A 20906-nucleotide genomic window follows, 5' to 3' on the forward strand; every position below is an offset into this window, starting at 1 on the left:
CAGTTAAAGGAAGATTAAATTTAAATTAAATTTATATATATATATATATTTATATATATATTTATATATATATTTATATATATATGTAGCTTTTCCTTTCTCTCGTCTTTTGTGTTGTATATTTCACTAGACAAACAAACAAAGAAATACACACGTACACGCCCATACACAAACCCACACTCACACATACCTACAAACACACACACATTATAGATATATAAGATCTTCATTAGTTTTTGGATTTGTAAGATCGACGCTATTTTTTTATTCATATTATTATAATTAACTATTATTATTTATTATTATATTATTATATGGTTTTCGTGGTTGGTAGATTTTCAGATGGACATAACGTATTTTCCTGATGTGAAAGCTTAACACTATAGTCTTTGACGTCACATAAAGTGTAATTAGTTCTTGTCTACCACATTGAACCTCATTGTTATATGAGGGCATTTGTCCCCCTTTGTGGGTTTGCAATATCCGTGAAGTTAAAATTAATAACGGCGATTTGGCAAGGGTATCAGATGTAAACTAGCTGTGAAGTCTAATTTGATTACGCGCGCAAGGGCTAGCTTGGGGGAAAGCGGGCCCTTGCGGCACATTGGAGATAATGTGAAAAGGATTTCGAAAATTATACGAACACGATGTCCGTGTATGCGTTCGCTAGATCCACTAGGACGTAGTACTAGTAGGTGACTCAAACTGGACAGTGATCAGTATTAACGATTTGGTTAATTTCTCAGTTTCTTGATGCTGCCAAGCGCATATCATTACTCTTTACAATGGTCTTCGATAGCTAATGCAATTTAATTCATGAGACTTTGCGTTTCAAATTTTTTGAAATTTTCCAAAATTCCCACATATAATTTACAATTCCTCTGCAGAATCGATATAACATGTTGTTATGAAATTTGCTTTTCTAAGATACAGTTCGTATCACTGGATCGTGGATATTTTGGCCAAGAGAAATACACTTCAAAGTTGTTTTATTTACAATTATATTCCTTAATAGTAGGATTATTTATTTACAATTATGTTCCTTAAATATAGGATTATTCACAATTTATTTTCGCCTTACTCTCAACTTCTATGTTCTTATCCGACTAACTCTCCCTTCCACAAATATTCTATATACAATATTATATACATTTTTGCAAGCATGTTACTACCTAAATTTATGGTTTTATTTCTTATCCTAGCTTGCTTTTCCTCTAATCGTTTTCATCGGTCTGCAGCTGCATGACGCGCCTGCGAATGCGCATTTGGTTTTTACTGCTTTAGTGAATTTATTATTAGGGAAAATTACTTAGATGAAATTAATTGGATTTGGGATTTTGGAACCATATTTTGAAAGGTTTTAGAAATGTTGAATGAACTCATTAAACATAATGCCAAGCGGTATCCTCCACTTAAAAAATAGAAGCAATCCAAAATTTAGTAGTTAGTTTATATAATTTTCGTTATTATACCCTACCCCGCTTTGGATAGTGGCTATACTAACTTGGTGCAGACAAATGCAGCACACAGAAGGAGTTTGAATAAACCCAACTTTAATTATGCCGATTGATTGAAAAGCATTTTTTGTATCAATGTAAACTTGTCTGTCTGTTTCTACGTGTATTCTTGAATCCAAGCTACAAGTTGCAATTTTTGAAAACCTTGGTGAAATTTGGTGCACTGACGTGTTTTGGCCAAAGGACGAACCTTATTGAAAATGAAATGATTCGGATAAGATCACTTTCTCGAAGACGTCCTTTATTTTGAAAAGTCGTTACATGAAAAAATATTGTAATATTTAGAATTTCGGGACTGAAACTAAAAAAGGTATAAGCGCACAAAACGCCTAATTTTCAATATTTCTTGGTGAAAATTTGTTCATAATTATAATTTGGCATAAAAATTAATCTTGTCGAATTTCGACCACGTAGATTTTTTTTTTTGATCCCACCTCGTATAAGGGTGGCAATGACAAAAGAAACTTTATATGATTAAAACGTCCAATTTTTAATATTTTATGATGAAAATTGGTTCATAAGAGTAACTTGATATGAAACGTAACGGTATCAAGTTTGAATCAAGTAAGTTAATTTTTTGGACATCATCACTTACAAAGATTGTCGTGAAACACATTTAACACTTATATGTCTTATAAACGTGCAATTTTCAATATTTTATGATGAAAGTTGGCCCATAGTAGCAATGTACCATAAAAATTACCCGTAGGCAATTTGGATAACATCGATTTTTCACTTTATTTTTTAGATTTCACCAAATACATAAAAAAACAGTTTAAAGTCTATTATGACGGAAGCTACTAAAAAATGCTAAAAAAAATTTGGCAAGGAAATTAAGCTTTCTAAATTTGAACTAAGTTAGTTGACGTTTTAGGCGTCCTCCAATAAGAGGGCTTTTATGAAAAGTGTGGCTTTGCATACATATAATGCATAATATTTACGCTATTATCACGAAAATGGATGAATGCGTGTATTAGGCGAAGTGGTGTATGGTATCCAATGTCGAACTTTGCCTGACTGTAATATTCTCACTTGCTTCTTGCATTTCAATTTATTTAATTAGTTTGAATAATAAACCAATAATAATGCTTTGTTATAGTTACTTATCTAAGCGCATGCAATGCAGATATGTATATACGCAAGTATCTTATATAATAAAAGAAGGCTTTTTATTTACTTTCCATCATAGGTGTGAAAAATTTACTTTTTTATTATTCAAAAATTTATATATTTACTGAAACACATTTTTTCCATGGAAACTTTGATTTTGTATATAAAGAAAATTAATTCTTTCGAAAATATTCAAGGAATTACGCACATATACAAAAGAACGACGCAAAATAATAAAAGAAAAACTTTGATTCCTGACAAATATAATACATATAGTAAATGAAAATATGAATAATTCATGCCTAAGTTTATAATTCTCCCAAAAATATATTTATCGTTTGCATTCTTTTTGGTAAAACGTTCAAGCTGGATTTGAAACGGATAAAGTTGAAAGCAGAAAAAAAATTTTGTTTTGGATTTTAAAGTAGGTGCACCATAACAAAACGTTTCTAAACTATTTATACGTCACTTAAAGTGCTTTGGATTGACTAAAAAAAAATTTGTCCAAAATTTAAAAGGACGAAATTGATAGGTGGCTTGGTATTCATTACTTTAAATCAATATATGTTCTATGCACAAAAATTATAAAGTAGCTTGTTAAATGCATGTGATCAGTGCTATTTGTGGACCTGAACTATTTAAAAGTGCTGAAAAATACGTAATTTACACTTGTTTTCTTCATGGCGCACTGATTATCCCTATTACTTATATATCGGATGATCGCAAAAGCTCACACCCAATTTTCTCATCGATAGATGTGAAAAAGTACCATCAATGGTAAAAGGTGGTTTTTTTCTTCAATGAATGTATTTTTATATGTCTAGTTGGATTGATTGCAAAGGATTGCTTTTTGTGAATTTCTTCAATTCATAAATTTAATCCAAACGTTTGCAACACGTAGAAGGAAGTTTGAGAGGCTTCGTAAACTGTATACATTCTTGGTCATCAATTTCCGAATCGATTTAAGATTTTCCCTCTGTCCGTCTATTGGTAATTTCTGTGGTAAACGTTCTCCTGTCAACAGAAATGGAGTTACCGGCTTCGAAATTGGCATAAACATTGGAACTTCCTGCACGCTGTTTTGCATTTATAATGAGTCAAACTGGTCGAAGAAGATGCTTACAGCGCTTCTCTGCTTTCTGGGCTTTTGCGTATTATACATGAACTACAATAGGCACACGCAAAAATTTCCGCGTATGTTCAACAAAAATGGAAACTAACCACGTCGGTCCAGTATAAAAAAGTATTTTTTTCTTTTCCACTTGTTTCAATTTTTATACCCTACATCACTTGTGGTACAGGATATATCAAATTTACGCGGACGTATATAACACGCAAGCTGCCTTAAAAAGAAACACAAAAGAATTCTCAGAAAATGTCTCCCAAGAAGCCTAATTATTAATGTTTTAAGATGAAAATTTGTTTGTAATAATAATTTGGCACAAAATCTTAGTGGACCAAATATGAACCAGAGAGGTCTATTTCTTGGATCCCGTTTCATATAAAATTTCTCATAAATAGTAAGCTCCTCAGAAAAAGGTTTAATTTTTAATATTTTATGATGAAAATTTGTCCATAGTGGCAAATTAGCCAAAAAAATTAACAGCAGGGAATTTGGATCACATGGATTTATTTTTTAGATGTCAATTATCATGGAAAGCAAGCTCCTGTATGGAGAAAAAGTATAATTTCTATGGCGGAAACTGAAAAATGGTAAAATTTGAGAAGGAAGTTAAGTTTGCTAACTTTGGATCATATGATTCGCGGATTTTCATAAAATATATGTTTTTGCATGAAGAAAGTGTAATTTTTTTGACCGAAACGAGCGAGTAACTGTACTGGGCGGAGAAGTGTAGAGTATTTATTAGCGGCCTTGCCCTACAATAATGTTCTTACTTGTTTTCGCTAATATAATCCAGCCAAATCATTAAATTCTACCCCAAACGTTACTTATTATAATTATATTATAAAATATATGTAACTGTTCCATAGCTATGGTTAACGCAATTTTGGAATACATTATATAAATCACTACAGAACAAACTAAGGTAACAACGTTCCTATCCTATTAAACTATAACTTGATTAACTTTGTCTTGAGTGATTCTGTTGTGAAGTTGAAGAATGCTAAAAATTTGAACACTTCATAGTGTAATGCTCCACCTGTCCGCCTTATTGGCGATCAGCTGAAGTATGTTGTAGGTGACAATTCATTTTGATTCACGTACTGCAAGTCAAGCAGGTCCGCCTGATTATGGGCCATTAGTAGAAAACTAAATAAAAGTGAAAAAGGCGTAATTAGCTGCAACCGAATTGTTTGCACTCACCATCGTCGTTGTAAAAAAAATCAAAAGGCCAAAAAAATGAAATTTGCATAACTTATTGTATTGATAACCGTAGTATCATATACGTGAAATATACGTGAAAATTTTGTATCGTTGTATCCTCTGTAGCTTATAACGTACTCTATGTCTATCCTTGATTTATTTTCTCTGTTTTGAATAGCAGTCTATCTACGGGAATTTTACCTATTTTTTCCAAAATTGTAGCTTATGTCTTCATCCTTGCAATTGAGAAAATTTGCTTACCACAGATTAGATTGATTTAGAATTTGATACTGACCAATATAATACGGGTGTTGCAAGCGTTTTGACAAAATGATTGTAACACCATCCTTAGATGATGAGCATGAGGAGGAAACTATTCGAAATTGTCCATTTACGTACCTATTTGACCAAAGGTTTTAATTATATGCCATAACGTGCACGTGTACTACTCATAAGTTTGTTTATATCGCCTCAAAGGAGACATACTTATGGGCATGTGTATGTACTTTGAAAATTCCATTCACTGGTGATGAATGTTCAGGTCCCGTTTCTAAATGTACACATACAATATATTAGTTTGGGGAAAAGGAAATCCATTGTTTTTTCGGTAGATGGCTGCACTGATAGATTTCTCGTAAAGTATCGATCAAACAATTTCAGATCTATGCTCGTTGGAAAGGTGACATTTCGCAGTAAAAAAAATTCTTCTGCTGTTTTTTGTTTGGTGCATTCAGTTGTGAGTTACAGCGTGTTAAAAATAGAAGTGAACAAAGAGAAAATTCGGCACATTTTACAGTTTTTCTTTGACAAAGGCGAAAATGCAAGCCAGGCGGCTAAAATTGTGAATGGTGTTTATGGTTCCGATACTGTAACAGCCAATTATGTGCAATTTTGGTTTCGTAGATTCCGTTCAGGAATTTTTGATGTTAAAGATGCACCTCGCACAGGTAGGCCGGTCGTCGAAAATGTCGATAAAATCGGAGAAATGATCGAAGTTGACCGGCATGTTAGCAGTCGTAACATCGCCCAGGAGCATAAAACAGTTGTAAACCATTTACACAAAGCTGGATTCAAAAAGAAGCTCGTTGTTTGGGTGCCACACCAATTAACAGAAAAAAACATGATGGATCGAATTTCCATCTGCGAAGCCTTGGCCAAACGGAATGAGATAGACCCATTTCTTAAACGGATGGTGACTGGAGATGAGAAATGGATCACATACGATAACCCTGTGCGAAAACGATCGCGGTCAAAGAGCGGTGAAGCACCTCAAACGGCCAGGAAGGTTTTGCTATGCATTTGGTGGGACTGGAAGGGGATTATTTATTATGAGTTGCTTCCATATGGCCAAACGCTAAATTCTGATCTCTACTGTCAACAACTGGACCGTTTGAAGATAGCGATTGACCAGAAATGGCCAGAATTGGCCAACAGGAGAGGTATCGTGTTCCACCAGGACAACGCTAGGCCACACACATCTACAGTGACTCGCCAGAAACTTCGGGAGCTTGGTTGGGAAGTCTTAATGCATCCGCCATACAGTCCGGACTTGGCACTAAGCGATTATCATCTTTTTCTTGCATTGCAAAATTTTTTTAATGATAAAAAATTGGAATCTAGGGAGGATTGTGAAAATCGACTACTAGAGTTTTTTGCAAATAGAGACCAGGACTTCTATGAGAGAGGCATTTTGAAGTTACCTTTAAAAAGGCAACAAATCATACAACAAAACGGTGCATATTTGACCCAAATCGGACAATTCGAAGCATGTTAAATAAAGTCCTGAAGTTCATATAAAAATAATGGATTTATTTTTCCCCAAACTAATATATGAGAGATGCATGATTGCGTGTCTTCTTTTAATTTTGATTTTGTTTTTTTCCATTTCGGTTTTCTGTAAACAACTCATTTTCGATTTTGTTTGAAATTTTTCCTTCTTCTAGTGGCAACCAAGTCAACAATAAGTTGGGATTTTAACCATAGTTATGTTACGAAAGGTTATAACCCAACACCTAAAGATGTTACTAGTGCTGTAGACGTCAATGCAAACAATGCAAATATTGCCGGTGACGATATAAGAATTGTAAACTTTAATAGTAAGACAACCATTCTAAAAACTGTTTCTGCATTTTCGGCGAACGGGAAGCGAAATTCATCTATTAATGAAAAACTAACAAAAATATCGCAGAAGTCAAAGCGACGTTTAAAAGAGGAAAAAATGAATGAATTAAGCGGCAAAATTAATCCAAAAATTTTAGAGCATTTACGTAAAAAGACAAAGTTTACCAAGTATATTGAAATATAGTTCTCTTGGTTAATAAGAAGAGAAATAATAGTTATAATAATTTCCAGGGATGAGTTGGATGCTTTATGTCGTATTTATCGTAAATTGGTTAGTAACTGCCAATTCGCTAATAAAACCTTAACAGTTAGCAGTTCAGGAGCTGCTATTGTTAAGCCGCAACAACAGGAGGTAGGGATGATTTATTTTTTATACTCATTAATTGTATTTTACTTTGTATTGGTTTTTTTAATTTTTTAGGGCATTGAGCGAATTGTATTCCGTGAATTATTGCATAGCACTTTCGATATTGTGACCGAAGAAATTTTAATGGAACGGATGTTTTGTAGTTGGGATAAATCCCACGAAGGTTTGCCTTTACGTTTGGATGGCTGGCTAGTGGGTCTATCAGTGTTTTTGCGCGGAACACGTAATGAAAAGGCAGCATTTTGCTTTCGCGTTTACGATTTGAATGGCGACGGTTTCATCACCAAAGACGAAATATTTACACTATTGCGCAATTCTCTTATCAAACAGCCACAGGATGAAGATCCTGATGAAGGAGTTAAAGATTTAGTGGAAATTGTTTTAAAAAAGTTCGATATAGATAAAGATGGCAAGGTACGCGAACTGGGCTGACTGAGGGGTAGAAAAAAACTTTTAAAATAATAAAACAAATACATTATTTTGCAGGTTTCCTTGGACGATTTTATGATGACAGTAGAAAAAGAACCGTTACTTACCGAAGCATTTGGTCAATGTTTGCCAGCGGAAAGTGCTATTATTTCATTTTTTTCTACGCTACAAGTTTAAATTAGCTTACAAATTTCCTTATGAATGCCATACGTCATCGAATTCGTGCTCATGAGTTATAATGGCATGGTTTATATAGATATGCGTGTTAGCAAGATTTTATGTGTAAGACAATATAAGCGTTCCACGAAGTATATTAAGAAACCTAAAATAAAAACTAAAATCATTTTCAATTATTCAGAGTTTTCTAGGCTTCCTTTGTTTTGTTGTTTCTTATCTCTTTATGTTTCACCTATTTAGGAAGGGAGTGCCCCACATAGTTATTTGGAACACGTGATAATTTATTCTATTCTACCAAAATGGAAGGGTTAGTAGATGTATGTTCCTTTTGCCTCACAATATCTCGAACTTATCCAGCCTAACATTTAATTATTGAAAAAGATAATCAAATAATTAAGTTTGCTGCATGTTGGATAATAGCAATTTTACGTACGCTAAGTTACGGAATTATTTTAACTATAATATTTTTGATATGAAAAAAAATGAAACATTTAGTAAAAAATTCTAAACCAATTCTAAAATATTTACTGAAGTGAAGATAGCCCACCAAGATAACTCACATTTTCACGGTACGTGTCTTCACTAAAAATGTATCCGCTACATTACCATTTATTGCGGAACAAAGAATGCACATGTAAAATAAATATTAAAATTACATAATATTAGCAAACGTGCACATATAAAACAAAGTAAGCCTCTACCTATGGACACAAAACTAGGAAGCCTAAGTTATTGCTATTAAATCTCATCCAAAATTGAAGTGCAAATACAAATTGTATTATAACCATTGTCAGAGACATCACACGACTACAGATTTTTCATATGTCGTGAAAAATGCTAAAACCATTTCATTTGTCAGTAAAACCTAATTTCATTACCTTGGTCTGGATACATCGCTTCGAAATTCGCCAAAAACCGGCCCTATTCATATTCACAAGACCCTAAAGGCTAAATGTTGCAAAATGTTGCTAGCTACTACCACTATTCTCCAAAATGTCCGGCTTATTAATTATTTGATTTACTCATTGTAATTATATCGTAATTACTTTAGGTGTTATATTGTCTTCAAATAAAATAAGTTATAGGTCATAATCTTAGAATATATGCCACCATACCCAAAAGTCATAAACTACATTTTTGCCGATATAAATAATGAGAAAGAGAAAGCAGGCAGTCAAGTGGCTGTTAATCAACAAGTGAATGCACAAGCGCACACGAACATTTTTGCTATAGCATATATTCGACTTGCCTATAGAATGTTTTGAATAAAATGGTACGTGATTCATATTTAGAAAAATGGCGACCACTCAATAACATGCATATAACTTCTTAAGCAAGTGCAAGGACAAACGCGCTACTGTTGCAAACATATGCCCTTAACGTGTAATCATAAACATACATGTTGAATATAGGCAAAAACATTATGTGTACAAAACCGAACACTTCATTAGCAACATTCATTAGCAACATTATTGCAACATTTTGCCTATGTGAATATGGAAAGTGCAGGTTTTTGGCGCATTTCGCGGCGATGTATCCGAACCAGTTTAATGAAATTAAGTTTTTCTGATAGGTTTTAGCGTTCTTTAAGACATATCAAAAATCTGCACCAGCGAAAATTCGTTAAAGACTATTATACACACGTTGTATATTGTAACTTTTCGTCAACAATAGACATGCACTGTATGGTAAATACATGAAAAATTTTTTTTTTTTATTTTCTTATAATATATATATTATTTTCTTGTCTTTGCTAAAATGTGGGCTAGGCACAGTGTCACATCAGTAACTATTTTGATGTCAACAGGAGTCGTTCACAGGCTCGATTTGATCGACATCAGTAATGACTGGCCGACAAGCTAAATTTCGTACATTACTTCCCACGTAAACAATCGTCTACGGTATTCTTTGCTATTTTGCAAACACAATTAAAAGGATGTAAAAAGGCTTCATAGAGGATTCAGTAAAATAATCTAGGACACTGTGCACCTGAACTGAATATACAATTTTTCTGGCAGTTGACAATGTATCAGCATTATTTGTACAAATCATTTAAAGGAAAACCGTGCTTGCAATACTTATCGTGTTTTTTTTAATTTTTCAGCTCAAAATTAACGCTGGTAGTTGACCTATGTTCTCTACTTGTAATGAAATTGCATTCCTACAAGAATTAAAACTGGTACAAGGATAACAGCGCGTTTGAATTTTGACTAATCGTCAATTTTATCTAAATAGACAAACAATAGCTACAGAAAATCATCTTAGCACAAGAGAAAGGGCTCAATATATTTACGTTTTTTCGAGTGTCTCATTGTTAGCTAATTGATTGATTGACAGCTACTCTTGAGTATGGCTCTGTTATATGAGATCTACAATAAAATCTTCATTGAAAGCAAAGCGAATTCGTGCAAAAGCTGCTTTCGCCGGTCTTTTTTTCGTCTTATTAGCTTGAGATCCTAACGTTTGCCTCCACTATATAGATATCGTTTACCACTAATAAAGTTACTTAGTCTAGAAGGTAAACTAATAATTTTAGAAGTACACGTATCTTTCGTTCCGAGTGTTTGCTATCAAATACAAATAAAACGTTATGCCCATAGTACATTAAATACCAACGCATAGTTATTGTTATATGGGAAGTGCTCGACGAAGTAATCCGATCCGACTAATATTCAATAGCATTCGCCTTTGTGACAATATATGTCAATGTAAGAAATTTATCTCAAAAATTATCTCAAAAACTGCGACCTGCATGTTGAATACAAAAAAAAGACGGATAGAGAAGCTCAGATCGATTCAGAAATTGATTATGAGTCCATCGGTATAATAAAAGGTGAGTGTATTTCAAGTCCTCCTTGGTCTTAGACACATCCGCAACATTCTTTGGAGCTCAGGTCCGCTTGGAACAACATGTATTTATGTTGAATGATCGTTACGTTATACCAAAAATATGACGAGACCGCAATCTCGCAAAGTTACACGTACAACAACAGTTCGATTTTCACGCTCCTTAAGGTTGATTGGTTGGCCTGACGGTTGCTTATTTGCTATGGTGCTTGTGTTATTGTAATTTTTTCTAACAATTTGGACAGTAGATAATTAATTCCAGTTGTATTTGCTATTACATTTCGAACCTCTTCGAAAATTTCATTAACTGATAAATTATTACTTAAATGTACAAAAACAAGTATAACAAGTAAGAAAGTGAAATTTGGTCAGGACCGAATCTTCTATACCCACCACTGTTTACCCCAAAAAAATACCAAAGAAGTAAAAGAATAAAATCCTTATGCTCTATAATATGAAATAATAAACTGGGCGCAGTTGATTTCTTCTATTTTCCATTTGGCCCATTTTCAATACCAACCTGCATTCAAAAACTTCCAATGTTTCTGCTAAATTTGAAGTCGATAGTTTCATTTTTACGGCCAGGAAAATGTGTACAAAAGACTTTACACAGATGGACAAACGGACATGCTCGATTTAGGATTTGATGCAGATCAGGAATATATATAGTTTACCAGGTCTCTGATGCTAGATAGAATGAATATACCCCTCATCCGTCGGTGATGAATATAAAAAATTTTTTTCGACTCTTCTATTCCTTTTTTTTTCGCTGTACGTAAACTTTTTTGTGTTTTTTATGGAATTAAAGTATATTTCTTGCTTATAACTTTATCTTAATTCAAAAAAAGGCTATAAATGTTATTTAATAGGAGATTTTGATTCTTCAGAAATATATTTTTTAACACTCAACTCATCACTGCAGTTTTTCATAAGAGAAACCTCAATTTTAGGCATTGTGTGTAGACTTTATTGGAATATCGTATGTCTTCAATCGGTTTTACCAAATGTAACTTGAAAACAAATTGAATTTAATTCCAATAAACCACCACTTTTATAAATATATTTAGAAAATCTTTATATTTAGATCCATCAATTTTTTTTATTATTGTCATTGTGTAATATAAAACGCTCTTTGTGGCCAAATACATATTACAATCAAGCATATTCATATTTTATTTTATATATAACAACTCTGAATCCATATGACAACATTTATAACATTACTGTTCTATTATTTTATTGTATTAGTAATTCCAATCTATCACATTTTGTACCTACAAGATTTAACAATCAGAAAAGCGCACTAAGATCTAAAGTCAACCATGGATACAAGAAAATTAGATCAAAATTCTATTGCAATGTTCAATAAGTTTTTTTTTTTGGACGCGAGTGTAGAATAGAAGGATGATCGCAGTTCATTGGTTAGATGATTCCACGAGTGGGCAACCGTAATTAGAAGCGATTTCCCAAAGACTTAACTACTTATTAAAGGAAAGACGTAAAAAGTTAAATCTTTGTGCTAAAAACTGCGGTGTATAGCTCTTGATTATTTCATAAAAGCGTATAAGATATCTTACAGTCAGGAAATGGTCAAAAGAACATTTTATGGAGTTACTGACATGCCGCGATATGTAATTGTAATGTCGAATTCCATATTGACTAGAGCTAGAATTACGATATTTTACGCCAAACACAAACCTAGCAATCTTATCCACTAACAGCTTAATTCTATTAACATTATCGGCTATCGTACACAAATATACTTATACACAATAAGATATCTGTGACATCAGCAAGCCATGGGCCACTTTCTCCCTTACATGGTAGGACAAATACGAATTCATATTGAGGCAGTACAACTGTCGAAGAGTAAACTAAACTCTCCAATAGACATCGTCAATGTGGTGTGAATAATAAAGTATCCTCAAAAATCTTTATTTGCCTTCGCTTCCCCAACAGTAATAAGCGGTTGCATCCAGGCTTATTTTATTAGGTTGTGTGATTTTAGTCCCAATATCTATAAACGATTTAGAAGAAGCAAGGTACTCCTACTAAAGGCTAATGCTTTTCACGAATCACGCACACATGAGAAAAGAGAAAAAGAAGTATATTAAATGTTAAATAATTTAAAAGGCTGCGTTTAAATTATGCATACTCACATAGCCATAAATTATATCTAATGTTCCATCTCGCAACAAATATGTATACGCATGTACATATCTTTATCGTACCGCGTTGCTTTTTATAAATTTTTATAAAAACAGAAACCATCACCACCACAGGGGTGGATTCATTTTACCAAAACGCCCAGAGGCAACTACCAGACATCCTTTAAATAATATATATTCTTGATAAGCTACCAACGTTAATTCTGGTGGAAACAATTGAAGTTCTTATATGTCAGTTGGTGTTGAAAATGGGCCAAATCGATTGAAGAACATGCTTACAGTTTAACATAAGCTGACAACATCTCTATTTTCAATAATTAATTCCTAGATGTACAGGAGGAATGGTAAAGGCCACAACTGGCTAGCTTGAGGGACACCTAAAGGGAAATTCATCAAAAGAACTCTAAATTACCTATTGTATTGATGAAAGCTTGTCAATTTCAATACGTATAAAAGGAAATCGGGGGGGTTGATATATAAAAATCACTAACTATGAATAACAAGGTCAAAAACTGCACTAAAATCTTTATGTACTAAATCAATTCATAAGCCACGAGAAAATGCCTTGTACACATGATATGGAAGGAGTAGTTCTGTTCTATATGTAACTTGATGGCCCTCAGTTGCACAGGAATAGCTAGGAGAGAAGGAAGATTTTTTATTTTTTTGTTGGTGATTTAAGTTGACTTTGGCCAGTGGGAGGAGACAATCTTGCCGAACCTGCATAACTGACGCAAGAAGAAACATTAGGTAGGACCTCTTTTGATGTTAACTTTATTAACAATAGAGCAACTTCGATTTTTACTTACAGCCAGGTATGGAATACTCGATATCATTAAAGGATTTGGCGACAAGATATCCGCAAGGCTCACAGTTGGAGGCAAGCCGTAGGTAGAATAACAGGTGCGGGGGCATGAGTGTTCTGTGAAATTCCACATTCCGCATTACATGTTCGTATCTTATCATTCTGAAGCAAAGCACACCAGTTAAGGTTTAAGGTCTTCAAACGTCATCAAATATCATCTTGTATCTTTCGAATTTACAAGATAACGCCGTAAGTTCCTTACCTATCTCAAACAAGCCCATTTTTGTCTGCATAAAAAGTTGATAAGGGTCAATGCTCAATTTTTATAGTCAGTGCAAGAGCAACGTAACCATTTCGCTCCCTTCTCGATAACACCAGCATGTTTCAGATCTCAATGCCGCTCACATAGCCAACAGACCAGAGAGACCAGAACCTGGCCTGTTTCGGAAGACACGGTGTATACATTCCATCATGACAGGTACAAAGTGAACGGTCAGAGCTCAACAAGCAAAAGTAACACTGTCGAAGATAATCTAGAAACAAGAAAGAGTTCAAATCAGTAGGATACGAAAAGAATATCATTAGATATAAAAAAAGAAAAAACTTTGGTAATTTACAAAAAGTAAAAGATATCCTTTCCATACATTATCGCCCATCAAAATTAGGAGGGTGACAAACACAGGAAGTAATCATCAATTGAAGGATCTGGAGGCAAGATTAGTCAAAGCGAGAAAACATAAAACAAAGAGAAGTACGCATGAAAAAAATAATATCACCGCATTCTTTTTGCAAAAAACTCAGAGAATACCAAGCTGAAATAGATTTTTTCGTCGAAGACAAAAAATTTTATGAATTAAAAGGTAAACTTTTCCTCATGATATAAAGTTCTTCTAAGCCTAGCGTTGGCAAGGACGCTACAAAAGTTATTGTTTTCCAGAAAGCAAAAAGATCGTCAATTTCGCTATTGGCTGCTGTACTTCAAGAGACAACTCTCGTATTAAGCGGCTTATCGATGATAAATCTTTTTATTTTTTGGAATTATAGATGCTTCAAGTATTTTTGCCTGATAGGATACGCTCCAGACGTGGACACATAGCTGCTCCATTTTCTTGTGCTGGCTTATTTGGTTTAATAATATGGTACCATATTTGCGGTACAAAATACGCTGTACGTGGCTTTATGAAGTTATGATTGAGGAATTGCGTTATTTAAACTCCGAAGATAAGGTAAATCAATTGATAAGTTAATTACATATATGGACATATCAATATATATTTGAATATCTTGCCTTTTAGATTAAAATGACTATCGTTTATCCCTATATGAATGGTACTTTTTCTTGGATGGAGTTGATTAACCCCCGGGAAACAGCTGCTTTCGTTATTAAAGCTCAACGTACTGGCCCCGAAGAGCTTAGCGTACCTCGACACTATTTCGTAATAGAAAAAATAATTAATTTTTTCCCACGTAAAGTTGTGCCCCGTGACTTTTTAGATATTGGCGTAGTCTCTGATTTATAGATATTTCGAACATAGCTCTTATAATATTTTTTATGTTTTATTTATAATTTTATATCTTTTAGGCTTTGTACATGAATGCAATTAGCTGAAAGTGTCTTATAACATTTTACACATAGATATAATTATATATAGAATTTCTCCATATTGTTGATTCATATAAAGGGATATTGTGACCACATTTGTATAATGTCTTTGCTTTATTTTCTTCTGTTTTCAACAAAAAATTTTATTAAATTGATCTAAACTTACATACGTATATAAACGATAGCTTATCGCCTATATTAACTATGTCAAAATTTATAATGCAGTTGAAACTGCAAATAAGATGAAAATGGTTTTATTGTTTATATACAATAGTCTTCGCTCAACTTTTGTTTATTTAATAATTTTTAAATTAATTTTTAAACATCTTTGGAATGCATTGTACTGAGGGGTGGGGGGCTGAGATTTACATGCATGCAGTTATATTTTGAACGCAATACTTTTGTTAATAATTTTATTTAAAAGTAAAAAAAAAAAAAAAAAAAAAAAAAAAAAAAAAAAAAAAAAAAAAAATCCTACTTAACTGGCCATATCGATTATTACAATAAAAGCAGAAGAAGTACATAATCATAATTCTTAAATTAATAAAGAAGATAAATAAGAGAAAAATATCGTTTACATATAATTCGAAAAACATCACATTCAATAGTTAAGATTTGCTTGTAATCTTTCAGTTGCTTTTAAGTGTTGTATATTTCCTCTTAAAAAATGAAGAAAATCCTTTGTATCAAAACTACAACATTGAGCCTTTCCGTGTCTTTTGGTGTGCTTGCCTAGAATTTATCACCATCTATGTGAAATTATTTTCCCGTTTGTTGTAAATGGTGCGAATAATTATATTGCTGTTGTGATGATTGCTGTTGTACACACTGCTGACTGTTGCCATTCGTATGGCTTTGCAATTTATTGTTCGACGGTCCAATACTGGTACTGCTAGTACTATTATTCGTTGCCGTTAAACGTGTTTGCATTTTTAATTGTTTGATTTCTGGAAAAAATTCCATCATTAAAATTTCCAGTAATTCCTGTAAAAAAATTTTTTTTCAATAATTTTCTATTACGGCTTGATTAAAACTTACATAAAATAATTGTTTATTGTATGTAGGATTTTGAAGAGCATCGAAAACCTTCAGTATACCCTTTTTGGCAGCCTGAGCACCGACCAAATTGCATAAAACTTCGGGTATATTATCCATTAGCAAAGCTTTAGCAGCATTGGTAGTCATTTCTTTCATATCATCGGACCGCACTGGATAGGCTGAGGCCAATACACCACCCGGCCAAAATGACTTTAAAATAGCTGAAAAATAATAATGCAACATAGATTCTTCGAAAAGATAAGAAACGGATTCACGAATTTGTCTATGGTAAAAGAAAGAATACATCAAATTTAATTTCGTTATTTCTAACGGAGGTAAACCTTTTTAGAAAGTACCTATTTATCGTTCTACCATAAGTGATTTGTACAAACGATATTAAGCTTTTACGTAACCACTTGAAAACGCCACCCATGTCAAAAATTTCACCCATTAAAGCATATAATGGCTCAGCTATAGAGTCTTTACTATCCAAATCAGCCCATATTTTACTATCAGTAGTCGTATCACCATCCAGATAGGTAGACATATCTTCATCATCTCGTTGTAAGCCCCATAGCGTGTCTGCTGATTTTTGTTGTAGTTCAGACGCTTTAATATTATCGCTTTTAAACAGCGTCGCTAGCGAAAATTTCGATTTTTTTGGTGACGGTAGAGTTTGCTTCAAGTGGTCGGAAGTAGGACTTAAAAATGTATAGATCGCTTCGCTCCCATTTAAATGATCATCTTCCAAAATAATCTTAAAATGAATACGATCATCGTACTAAATATTGTTTAGTTTGCTTAATGGTAATATATATTTACTCACATTTAAAAACTTCTGAGTTTGTTGTTTGGCTTTGTCCAAAGTATGTTTATCGTTTTTGAGAAAAAAAAATTTAAAATTTGTAGGTAAATCGAATGATTTTAAATTTGAACTAACATGTCGAAGTTTACGTTGCAATTCCTAAAAAGATATGAGTTTTAATAGAGCCCCACCTAAATGCCTCGGTGGCGCAGTAGGCAGCGCGTAAGTCTCATAATCTTAAGGTCGTGAGTTCGAGCCTCACCCGGGGCATGATTTTTGCAAAATTTATATACTCACATGAACATGATTTAAAGTTCTCATAACTACCCAACCACTAGAAATGCTACCAGGGCGTGCTTCTGGTTTACCAGCACTCGTTCTGTGGCCTGTAGGAAAATTAATATCTTCGTCCACATGCACTAAGATCATGAATTGCAGAGATTCTTTTTCATCTGATGCCTGCATGTGGAACTATAATTTTTCTTATAAGTTCTTTAAAATCTGTTTGATATATATCTCACTTCTGCTGTTTGTATAGTGGCTTTCCATTTACCCAAATGCTCCGTCCAAGCATCAGTACGACTTAAATGAGCTTCCGTTTGCCGTTTTACTCCTCTCAGCCATTCCATTTCTTTTTCCAATACTTTTAGAACTTTTGAATCTGGCTTAACAGAGTATTTTAAAGCTTCTAAAGCTTGATTTTTCTTATCAATTCTTTCCTGTATTTCAGCAAGTTTTTTACGTGCATATGTTGTATGAGCAACTACGTCAATTGTTCCGGCTGGTGCAGCTCCTACGTTCTCTAAAACAGATGGTGCAACATCTACTAAATTATTATCACTTAATGTTGTAAATAGTAAGGTGGGATCTTTGTACTCTTCACCGTCTAAAGCATCCTTTAATAGACGATATTGTTCACTTAATACAAACGGCTGATAATATTTATCTTCGAGAGTTTTTATTACATGTTTTTGTATCTCGAAGAATATATCTGGCCCGGAATCACCCAGCAAGAAATTTTCTATTAGTTTGCGCTCTTGTTTGTCAATTTGAATTTCAGGTTTCGGCACACGTATGTAAGTATAAAAGATTTCTGTTCCTAATTGATGAACTAGTGATTTTGGTGCTTGTTTTATTTCCTCGACGGCCATATAAAAACCTACTAAAGCGCTGGCTTTCAATGGTTCTAAAAACAGTGTTAAGTAACGCCTGCCCAAACTAGTATTTAAAATTTCTATTAGACTTAGGTCCACATCACTTGAATAGTTACCATTCCATCCAAATTTTTCCAGATTTTTTTCGCACTGAGCTTTAGCATAAGACAATTGCTGAACATAACGTTTAAGTCTGATAGCCGCTGAAATATCCGACTTCGACAGATTATGATCACGATCATTATCTGGATCAATACCTTTGGAACGTTGCAAATTTTGCATCGTCGTAGCATGAAGCAAATCGTTTACAATGGTTTTACGTATTAAAGATAATTCTTCGAGGTTTCCTGAATTGTTAATGATTTTTAAAAATTCTTCAAAACTCGCTGCGTACTCATAACTACGTTTGCTGATTGCAGCTGCTGCCAAACGACTTTCGATATTCTGCACTATTTTTTGATTTATATAATCTGGTGAAGTGAGAGTTTTGATTAAGGGAAATAAAACTGCAAAGAAACGCAACCAGAATGTACAAAGATTAACTCATGTGAAAGATTAAACAAATAGATTACTTTTGTAGGAGAGGATTTCACAAAGCAGTACTTTTAAAGGCGGTAACGAATAACCGCGAGGCAGTAAAACAATTACAATTATTTCACATAATTTACATAAAAATTCTATTTCTTTATCATCGTTAACCAAATAAGAATTTGTAGAAAATACCGGTGGACTAGAGGTCTCAGCTCTATAAAAAAGAAATGTAATAATTATAAAAAATGTCGTTTAGAATAGAAAATCACTTACGCTCTTGAATCAGCTATACGTATTTTTTCTAAATGCACTGTTACTCTGTTTACCATATCAACAGCTATTATTTTGGAGGCATCCATTTTTTTAGCTCTTTCATGTACTTTTTGCAAAGCATTCCACAAATCTTCCCGTAGAATGTTATTAATTAGCTTAGGTTTACGGACTACATGTCTAAACAGAAACCATTTTAACGATTACAACCAGAGCTTGCTTCAAAACTAACTTACCTCAGCCATGGTGTCATAAAGTCTCTAAGTATATATTCAATAATTTGCTGTAGTTGCAGATCAACTGTTTTACAAAAGATTAGTGGTAGATTTGAAGGATTCTTTATAGGATTGGGATAATCAAATAATCTGTTTCTAGATTGTTAATAAGCAATATTAAAGAGAAGAGGTGCATTAAATTTCTTAATCAATATTTACTACATATTATTAACTTACTGAGTGGCTTGTTGCAATACGAGCATAGGTTCGCGATTTGGTTGAGGCGGTTCTTTAGTAGTGAGTAAATAATTTACATATAGGGTGCAAAAAACAGCTGAAAATAAATTCAACACCCACATTTATGTATATGAAAAGATAAGATTAACATATTTGCAAACGTTAGTGTAATATTATGTATATGAAGACCATACTTAGGAAAACGAATATAACGTTTACAACAACAATACTTACCAACCGTTATTAATGAAAGCGAATAGAACGTAAATAGTAAAAACAAAAAGAATGTAGGATAATACCAAAGAGTAGCGAATAAAGTCACGGCCAAGGTAGCTGAAATGGCTTTCCAATTTAAATGTAAAATACGCAATGCCCTTGAAACCCAGAGCAGAACACTTTTCCCGGACAATGCATGCCTTAACGTAGTCGTTATTGATAGGGATTCATTTGGCAAATCTATTGGAAACAATGGGCGTTGAGGCCAACGTGCGTACGAGTTATCCAACATATTTGATAAGAGCGATTCGGTTCTTGTTTTCTGCTTATCCCGATTTATTTACATATCACTTTTTTTAAATCTTTGCCTACTTTACTTATTATTTCTCAAAATACGTTGATGGTGGGGATATTGTAATATTCAATACATGTTATGTGCACAAATCAATATTTTTTTATTAAGCTGTTCTACACATTAGGCTTTGAGCTGATATTGACACCAAGCAATCATATTGAAATTGGACAATATAGATAAGTATTGTAGTTATAAATGAATCTCGCTTCTTGCCATTTATTTCTGATAAAAATGCAAACGCCGGAAACGCTTCAAAAATTATTTTAATTTGATTGGTTTACACACGGTCTTGATTGTAACCCGCGACGCAATACGCAAACAAACAAAACAAACTGATTATTAAAAAAGTATATTATCCTTACACCAATTATGGTATTTATTTTTAAATTATATATGTATTTGATTTATAAGATGTACGTCTCTGTTCTTAGAGTTAATAACATAATAGACAATTTCTTACAGCTGTACGTTTTCTTCTTTTTATTGAGTCGTGTTGCCATAATATCTAAATTTTTTCAATTAAGTTTTTTCATGAAGTGATGGGCGGTCAATAAGGAGGAGGATGTAAGCAGGTGATTTTCGCCTTTATTGTCGCTATGTTTTTTTTTTTTTTTG

General features: G+C 33.3%; 3 protein-coding genes and 1 non-coding gene across 5 annotated transcripts; 3 read left to right on the top strand and 1 right to left on the bottom strand.

The window, feature by feature from the left end:
- The first annotated feature begins 7156 nt into the window (after positions 1 to 7156).
- Positions 7157 to 8047, top strand: LOC119637710 (EF-hand calcium-binding domain-containing protein 1). Its single transcript, XM_038033913.1, has 4 exons — positions 7157 to 7242; positions 7306 to 7426; positions 7496 to 7855; positions 7928 to 8047. The coding sequence occupies exons 1-4, from the start codon at positions 7172 to 7174 to the stop codon at positions 8045 to 8047; spliced, it is 672 nt and encodes a 223-aa protein (XP_037889841.1). The 5' UTR covers positions 7157 to 7171.
- Positions 8048 to 14907: 6860 nt separating this feature from the next.
- Positions 14908 to 16146, top strand: LOC119637572. The gene is made up of 2 exons (XM_038033684.1): positions 14908 to 15093; positions 15163 to 16146. Exons 1-2 carry the CDS (start codon positions 15004 to 15006, stop codon positions 15385 to 15387), a joined length of 315 nt encoding a protein of 104 aa, XP_037889612.1. The 5' UTR covers positions 14908 to 15003; the 3' UTR covers positions 15388 to 16146.
- LOC119637571 (sorting nexin-25) lies at positions 15886 to 20729 on the bottom strand. 2 transcript variants are annotated; one of them, XM_038033682.1, is made up of 11 exons: positions 19955 to 20729; positions 19721 to 19817; positions 19505 to 19639; positions 19272 to 19448; positions 19040 to 19212; positions 17835 to 18973; positions 17611 to 17784; positions 17335 to 17472; positions 16865 to 17265; positions 16509 to 16791; positions 15886 to 16454 (listed from the first exon to the last, which is right to left on the bottom strand). In XM_038033682.1, the coding sequence occupies exons 1-11, from the start codon at positions 20226 to 20228 to the stop codon at positions 16230 to 16232; spliced, it is 3216 nt and encodes a 1071-aa protein (XP_037889610.1). In that variant the 5' UTR covers positions 20229 to 20729; the 3' UTR covers positions 15886 to 16229. The 2 variants fall into 2 exon arrangements, with proteins under 2 accessions (XP_037889610.1, XP_037889611.1); XM_038033683.1 differs by having other exon boundaries at positions 15889 to 16454; positions 17611 to 17772.
- Trnam-cau lies at positions 17511 to 17583 on the top strand. The gene has a single exon. It is a non-coding gene; the product is annotated as a tRNA-Met (tRNA).
- Positions 20730 to 20906: the final 177 nt, after the last annotated feature.

Source organism: Glossina fuscipes, unplaced genomic scaffold (assembly GCF_014805625.2).
Source record: "Glossina fuscipes isolate IAEA_lab_2018 unplaced genomic scaffold, Yale_Gfus_2 60, whole genome shotgun sequence".
Classification (NCBI taxonomy): domain Eukaryota; kingdom Metazoa; phylum Arthropoda; class Insecta; order Diptera; family Glossinidae; genus Glossina; species Glossina fuscipes.

Bases quoted from the DNA above. Each gene is read 5' to 3' on its own strand.
- LOC119637571 (XM_038033682.1), bottom strand. From the start codon at position 20,228: ATGTTGGATAACTCGTACGCACGTTGGCCTCAACGCCCATTGTTTCCA. The intron at 19,818-19,954 runs GTAAGTATTGTT...ATTTATTTTCAG, and splicing joins GCTTTCATTAATAACGGTTG to CTGTTTTTTGCACCCTATAT. The intron at 16,792-16,864 runs GTACTTTCTAAA...CTTTTACCATAG, and splicing joins TATGGTAGAACGATAAATAG to ACAAATTCGTGAATCCGTTT.
- LOC119637710 (XM_038033913.1), top strand. From the start codon at position 7,172: ATGAATGAATTAAGCGGCAAAATTAATCCAAAAATTTTAGAGCATTTA. The intron at 7,243-7,305 runs GTATATTGAAAT...AATAATTTCCAG, and splicing joins AAAAAGACAAAGTTTACCAA to GGATGAGTTGGATGCTTTAT. The intron at 7,856-7,927 runs GTACGCGAACTG...ATTATTTTGCAG, and splicing joins ATATAGATAAAGATGGCAAG to GTTTCCTTGGACGATTTTAT.
- LOC119637572 (XM_038033684.1), top strand. From the start codon at position 15,004: ATGGTACCATATTTGCGGTACAAAATACGCTGTACGTGGCTTTATGAA. The intron at 15,094-15,162 runs GTAAATCAATTG...CTTGCCTTTTAG, and splicing joins ATTTAAACTCCGAAGATAAG to ATTAAAATGACTATCGTTTA.